This window comes from Mesoplodon mirus (assembly GCF_964341445.2).
Source record: "Mesoplodon mirus genome assembly, chromosome: 11".
Classification (NCBI taxonomy): Eukaryota; Metazoa; Chordata; class Mammalia; order Artiodactyla; family Ziphiidae; genus Mesoplodon; species Mesoplodon mirus.
In genome coordinates this window covers 61,102,791-61,110,708 of record NC_138987.1, presented here as the reverse complement: position 1 = coordinate 61,110,708, position 7,918 = coordinate 61,102,791, and the positions used below count along the sequence as shown (strand labels likewise).

At 40.9% G+C, this 7,918-nt stretch overlaps 1 protein-coding gene across 2 annotated transcripts in view; it reads right to left on the bottom strand.

Annotated features, from left to right (window-relative positions):
- Positions 1–1,139: 1,139 nt before the first annotated feature.
- Positions 1,140–7,918, bottom strand: part of LOC309812434 (17-beta-hydroxysteroid dehydrogenase type 6) — a 32,639-nt gene continuing 25,860 nt past the window's right edge. For both annotated transcript variants that reach the window (XM_082636216.1, XM_082636215.1), the window contains exons 4-5: positions 5,263–5,426; positions 1,140–2,817 (exon numbers count right to left, since the gene is read on the bottom strand). In XM_082636216.1, the coding sequence (XP_082492342.1) occupies positions 2,600–2,817; positions 5,263–5,426 (382 nt within the window). In that variant the 3' untranslated portion in view covers positions 1,140–2,599. The remainder of the gene's footprint in view (positions 2,818–5,262; positions 5,427–7,918) is intronic.

Sequence of the window (7,918 nt, the reverse complement as noted above, 5' to 3'; positions counted from 1 at the left end):
CCTCCCAGACTTCAGACAATACTACAAAGCTACAGTAATCAAAATAGCATGGTATTGGCACAAAAACAGACATATGGATCAATGGAACAAAATAGAGATCCCAGAAATAAACCCATACACCTATGGTCAATTAATCTCCGACAAGGTAGCAAGAATATACAATGGAGAAAAGACAGTCTCTTCAGCAAGTAGTGATGGGAAAGTTGGACAGCTGCATGTAAATCAATGAAGTTCGAACACTGCCTCACACCATACGCAAAAACAAACTCAAAATAGCTTCAAGGCTTAAATATAGGACTATAGGGACTTCCCTGGTGGCGCAGTTGTTAAAAATCTGCCTGCCAACGCAGGGGAGACAGGTTTGAGCCCTGGTCCTGGAAGATCCCACATGCTGCAGAGCAACTAGGCCCGTGAGCCACAACTACTGAGCCTGCGCTCTAGAGCCCACGAGCCACAACAACTGAACCCACATGCTGCAACTACTGAAGCCCACACGCCTAGAGCTCATGCTCTGCAATGGCACCGAGAAGCCACTGCAATGACAAGACTGCACACTGTGACGAAGAGTAGCCCCCGCTCACTGCAACTAGAGAAAGCCCCTGTGCAACAAAGAAGACCCAATGCAGCCAAAAATAAAAATAAATTTTAAAGTAACTAGAAAAAAAGACTATAAATGATACCATAAAACTCCTAGAAGAGAACATAGGCAAAACATTCTCTGACATAAATCATAGCAACGTTTTCTTAGGTAAGTCTCCCAGGCAATAGAAATAAAAGCAAAAATAAACAAATGGGACCTAATCAAATTTACAAGCTTTTACACAGCAAAGGAAACCAGGGGGGAAGGGTTGGGGGAAGGGATAGTTAGGGAGTTTGGGATCAATATGTAAACACTGCTATATTTAAAATGGATAACCAACGAGGACCTACTGTATGGCACAGGGAACTCTGCTCAATGTTATGTGGCAGCCTGGACGGGAGGGGAGTTTGGGGGAGAATGGATACATGTATAAGTATGGCTGAGTCACTTTGCTGTGCACCTGAAACTATCATAACATTGTTAATCGGCTATACTCCAATATAAAATAAAAAGTTTTTAAAAAACGTTAAGAAATTATTATAAATTAGAGTATAGGGACATGAAAATTAAATCAAAGTGTGATCCTGTATTGGATCAGTTGAAATGGAATAGATAATTCTATGATCTATTTAACTATCTAAAGAATACTACTGAAAGTATTCTGAAATCAGAGAAAACAGGCAAAAAAATTAAAGTGAATAAAAAATTATGCAAATAAAAAAGCAAAGTAGGGAGTTCTGTGGTGGTTAGGATTCCAGGCTTTCACTGCCGTGGCTTGGGTTCAATCCCTGGTCAGGGAACTTAGATCCCACAAGCCTCAGCATGGCTCAAAAAAAAAAAAAAGAAAGAAAAAGAAAAAGAAAGGTAATAATTAACTCCAAGAAAAACAAAAAAATTCACATGCTAATAATGCAAACACTATTAATTTAACTGAAATGTGATAAAAATTATATTAGAAATATGGAGATAAAGGAAATGGTCAGGAAAGTGGTGTAAAAAGCTAAATTCTCATTTACCCTAACAGGAAATTAACTGAGAATATCTAAAATTAATAAATCACGAAAAACAGTATGAAGTATATTATTCAGAAATATAGCAGTAAATACCAGAAAAAATAGCTAAAAGTCAAAAGCATTCACCTCTGAGGAACAGCAGTGAAGGTGGCGAACTGTTTGTTGTGTTTTCATTTTTAAACTTTTGAGTATTAACTGAATTTTTAACTATGTATGTGTATATTATTTTGATTTAAAAATTAAAAATCATTTCTTTTTAAATAAGGAAGAAATATATCCCAAAACAGCTGGCAAATAGGGAGGAGAAAACAAAATTAAACATTTATTAAAAGTACCAAAGTATAGGGCTTCCCTGGTGGCACAGTGGTTGAGAGTCCGCCTGCCGATGCAGGGGACGCGGGTTCGTGCCCTGGTCTGGGAAGATCCCACATGTCGCGGAGCGGCTGGGCCCGTGAGCCATGGCCGCTGAGCCTGAGTGTCCGGAGCCTGTGCGTCCAGAGCCTGTGCGTCTGGAGCCTGTGCTCCGCAACGGGAGAGGCCACAACAGTGAGAGGCCCGCGTACCGCAAAAAAAAAAAAAAAAAAAAAGTACCAAAGTATAGACCCATTTCAAGTTAAGGATAAACAGACCCACATTTATCAACAGTCCCTGAGCAATAGTTTATCACAGCACAGAACAGCTATTCATTTACATTAAAAAATAACATCAAAACAAGCTAAATTGTTTCCGGTCTACTCTGTTTAATAGGGCAAGGAAGATTGATGCATTTTGGAAATACTATCAACAAAAAATGGTTAAAATAGTAAAGATTCATCACCTAAAGGAGTAAGCTTTGGATATCTGGAATAAAAACCTATTGGTTCTCTGATGGTGCCAGATAAATGAGTTTAGGCAAGAAAGCTTATTGTTACAAAAAGTATAGATGATACATAAAGATTATTGGGACACTAACAATCAATTTCAGATTTTTGTCTTCTTCATTTCAAGATCCACCAACCAGTTTTCTTTAGACTGCCTGGGCTGGTTTGGGCCAAGATCTAGTCAATATGTAGTCTGCCAGTGATGTAGGTAAATAAGATAGAGGGATGAAGAAAAATTGAGCATCCCAGCCAGCTGAGTATCGAGTGCGGGGATGCACAGATGTCACGGCATGTTCCATACAGTCAGTAACCAGGTTCAGGTTTGTGCTACAACTCAACAACCCTTGTTTCAGGAGATCGTGATCTGTATACAAAAAGAAAAATGGTGGTCAGCAATCTTATTGCTTATATTTTTAAGATCCTGTTGCATGCAGTCACAGAAGTCTAACTACATTTAATTGCCACAAGGATTAGGCCAATCAGACCTGTGCTTCCCAATATAACAGCCACTAGCCACATGTAGCTAATGAGCACTTAAAATACAGCTAGCGTGACTGAAAACTGAATTTTGGGGCAGGTGGGAGGTGTTGCTGCGCAGCACAGCTCACAGTATCTTAGTTCCCCAACCAGCGACTGAAGCCGGGCCCCAGCAGTGAAAGCGCCAAGTCCTAACCACTGGACTGCCAGGGAATTCCCTGAAAACCGAATGTTTAAATTTAATTAATTTTAATTTTAAAACTCAATTCTGTTATTGGAAAACTTTTAAATATGTTTGGAACGATATAGGTATGTGAATCTACTTTTTCAACTGGAAATTTTTTTAACATCTTTATTGAGATCATTCACATTCATAAAAACCATCCATTTAAAGTATACAAATCAATGACTTTTAGTATATCCAGAGTTGTGCAACCATCATCACAATCTAAGTTTAGGACATTTTCATCATCCCCAAAAGAAAACCCATACCCATTAGCAATCACTCCCATTTCCTGCCAACCCACCCAGCCCTAGGCAACCACCAATCTACTTTCTGTCTCTATGGCTTGCCTTTTCTGGACACTTCATGTAAATAGAATCATACATTGTGGTCTTTTGTGACTGGCTTCTTTCAGGGGCAAAATGTTCTCAAGGTTCATCCTGTCATAGCATGGATCAGTACTTCATTTCTTTTAATTGCCAAGTAATATTCCATTGTAGGGCTACACCACATTTTGTTTACCCGTTCAACAGTCGATGGACATTTGAATTGTTTTCACTCTGGGGCTCTTATGAATAATGCTGCTGGTAACCATAAATTGTATTAATCCAAATACAGAAGAAGTACCTCCTAGGAAAATTTAGCATGCAAGTTGAGATGTGCTATAAGTGTAAAATACACACCAATTTTCAAAGACTAATAGGAAAAAGAATATAAAATATCTTATTAATAGCTTTTATATTGATAAGAAAGGTTGACATGATAGTATTTTGGATATACCGGTCTTAAATAAAATGTATTATTAAAATTTATTTAACCTGTTTCTTTTCCTTTTTTAAAAAGTAGCTACTAAAAAACTTAAGATTACATATGTGGCTCTCATATATCTGTTGGACAGCACTGATCTAGATTATTCTGATCCATGGACAAGTATATGAACAATTTCAACTCCTTAAATCATGAAATACATATATCCCTCCATTTACATATGGTCACTTCTTAGTAAATTCTATTTTCCTTTGATTTCTATTGCCAAACTACATGTACTCGCAAGGGGAAACGAATTCCCTAATAGTTTAAAACTTTAGGTGGAGAAGAGCTTAGAACAATGGCTGTGCCCCTGACATGTTAGGAACTGTAGTTCTCTAGCTTGAGTTCTGAGAGGCTGAGGAAGTTTTCTGTCAGCTTTTCCTTGTTCCAATTTCTCTCCCCTCTGTTGATGGTGACCCTCTTAGGGCTGATGCACCCAGAAGACAGGGTTGTAGGTCGGGACTCTTCTGTCTGCACATCCCCCTTCTTCTTTTCTCTGTACCGCAATATCACCCAAAGCCAGGGACAGGGCTACTGCTACCCACCACGGGGCCTTTTTGTGAAAGGGAAAAGAGAGCTGCTCACACTTCTCTGTGTGAAGAAAAAGCATCCCTTCCCCCTAGGAAGGTGCAGGTCCACACAGTGTGCATGACTTAATTCTACTTAGAGGACTGCCTTCCTTGTTCCCCCAAAACTGCCTCCTCCTCCAGATCATCAGAATGACATTCTTACACGAAATTAAACCATCTCACTCCTACAAGGCTCCCAGGGCCTGCACATGAGGTCTAGCCTCTGGGAATGGCCAATAGGGCCCTGCAAATCCGGTCCTAACTCACTTACCTCTCCCCACCTATATATACCCTCCCTCCCCTCACAATAAAATGTGGAGTTTGTGGCTAGGCTGTTACCCAAAGGGTAGATAATATTGAAGGCTGAACTTTAGTTAAGCAGGCCCCCCACACCAGTCCTGACAACTGTGGAGGAGCATCCCCTCCCAAGACCCAGAGGCTCCATGCCTCTAACCATGTAATATCTCCCTGGTGCTCAGGTGGCCAGGCTCACAGGTGACAAGGCAGGGCAGGCCCTGGCCCTAGGCTGCCTATATGGCCTCTTCCTCAGCTACAACAGCCATCACCAAGCCAACCATGAAGGCACTGGGACCTTCCTGAACCCCTCTTGTCTTGGGAAGGCTTTGTTTAAGGAGCTTTTTTCTCAGAAGATCTACCAATCACTCTCCACCAACCCTCTTTGTCCTTCTCATGCAAGGTTATCCATTATACCATCAAAAGAAAAGCTCACAGGTATCAAAAAACTTCTGTCCATAGGACTCCTTAATATGCACAGGGACTTCTTTCCAGACTTGTTTCATTGCCTCTGAGGACTTCTGCATATCTGTCATTCCTGTTCTGAAGTAGCCAGGTTCAACTATGCTGATTTTCACCCCAAAATGTTGAAGCTCACGCCTAGGAAAAAAAAATCCTCAAGTTAACTCCTCTGATTGAAAGATACCGCAATTTCAGTGTTCTCAGGGAAAAAACAAAACAAAACAAAAAATAGTTGTAAAAACACCTTTACTGAATATTTTAAAGAATAAAGAAATGGAAAGGAAAAAATTAAAATTTTAAACATCCCTAGATGCAACAATTGGGACATGATTATACAAACTACCATAACCATTCAATCCCACACCCACTCATTTAACAGAGTTATTAAGTTTCTACCATGTGCTATACACTGGAAATATGAAAAATACAAGGAATAATAAAGAAAATTAGCATTTTTATGGCATCTACTATGCTAAGTGTTTTACATGCACAATCTCAGTAAATTAAGACTCTGTTCACCACCCCAAAAAGCTCACAGTGGGTGAGTCTGACAAGTAAGCAAATAATTGCAATACAATTCAAAAGAATTTAAAGGAGAGGTATTCAAGGAGCTACATAAGTAGAGAGGAGGATGTAGATTTTCTGAGGGAGTCAGAGAAGGCTTCAGTGAGGAGAAAATGTTTCAGTTGAGCCTCGAAGGATAAAGAGGAAATTTCCCAGTGAGGAAAGAGGTGGAATGGAATACCAGGCAGCAGAAACTGCACACACAGAGCAGGGGGCTGTGCAAAATTACAGTGTGTTCAAAGATTGCAAGAGACCATTAGTGGAATATGATGTGGGCACTAAAATTACAGGCCATTGGTCATTCCAGAATATTTGGGTTAGTTCAAAAAACAGTTCCAAAAATACTTATCAGGAGCTGTGTATGTACCAGGCACTGTGCTAAGTGCTGCCTTCACCAAGTAAAGTAAGATGACATGGTGCACCATGTGAGAGGTATTCTCTCAGTACTCCAGGGACAGTGATGAGGGGTGCTCCCTGATCTAGAGGTTCAAGCAGCCTTACTCGAGAAGATGAAGTCCAAGCTGATGTCAAGGAGAAATGTTTGGAACCATGGTCCATAAGAAAGTAAAACATAAAGCATCATGAGCCTCTAAAGCCATGAGTGGTTCTCAAAGTGTAGACCCCAGATAAACAGCATCAGCATCTGGGAGCTTGTTGGAAATGCAGATTATTGAGCCCCAGTCCAAACTTACAGTCAGAAACTCTGGGGGTGAGAACCAATAATCTGTCTGAACAAGCCCTTCAGGTGGCTCTGAGGCATGCTAAAAGTTAAGAACCATGGCTCTAAAGGAGAAGCCTCCCTTATCAAACCAAAATCTAAAACTTTCCAAGTCAGAGCTACAGAAAATGATTCTCCAGGTGCCTGTGTGTGCTGGGGAAGAAGGAGGCGCTACGCAAGCCAGGGGTGCTTCAGTCCTCTACATTGCACTTCCCTTTGAAGCTTTCTCACAGATTCCCAACACACCACAATATCTCGAGCCCCTCTAAAACTCCAGTTCAAGTGTGGGACAAAACTTCCTTTTCCTGTTTAATCCTTAGCACAATTAAGGCAAACTGGAATTTTCTAAAGGAATTAGTGATTTAAAGGTTGGAAGGGCATATCTTTGTTCTTGGTCTGGGAATGAGTCAAGGAGTCCAAGAGTCATGAGTGGTAGTAAATCAGCAGGCAGCAGCCCTGTGGAAATAGACAGGATGTTGGGTAGGCAGAAAGCCAGGCAAGGTGCCTGCCACATAGTAACAATTCATGTAGTGTCCACTGTTATTTCCCTATTCCCTTCCTAAGCAGATAATATATGCACAATGTATTAGATATATACCAGTCATGGCATGTGGTAGGCTAAATAATGGCCCCCAAAGATATCAGGTCCTAATCCCCGGAACCTGTAAATGTTACCTTATGTGGCAAAGATTTTGCAAGTTTGATTGAGTTAAGGATCTTGAGATAGGAAAACTGTGCCAGATTATCTGGGTGCATCCTAAATGCAATCACAACTATCCTTATAAGAGAGGCAGAGGTAGATTTGAAGACCAACAGAGGAAGGGAAGGCAGCGTGATCATGAAAGCAGAGATTGGAGTGATGTGGCCACAAGCCAAGGAATGCTGGCGGCCACCAGAAGCTGGAAGAGGCAAATAATGAGTTCGCTCCTAGAGCCTCCGGAAGGAACATGGCCCTGTCAACAACTGATTTTAGCCCAGTGATACTGATTTCAGACGTCTAGACTCCAGAACTGTGAGGGAATAAATATGTGTTGTTGTAGGACACCACACACCATAAATTACTTGTGGTAATTTATTACAGCAGCCATAGGAAGCTAATACATGGTGCCTATAATATTTATAGCTCATTTCCAAGTGAAACTGCCCTAGAGTCAGCCCCTGCTAAAGGAGAGTCTGTGCAGCACTATTTTGTACCATGTGACTGCACCCTCATGTCTATAGCTGACTGGATCAGGAATGGTACTTGATGGGAGGGGAGCCCCTCTCAGGACTAGACAGTGACTCTGCCTGTTATTACCTATATGGCCTTGGCAAACTACTGAACTTCTGTGCCTCAGTTTCCATAGAT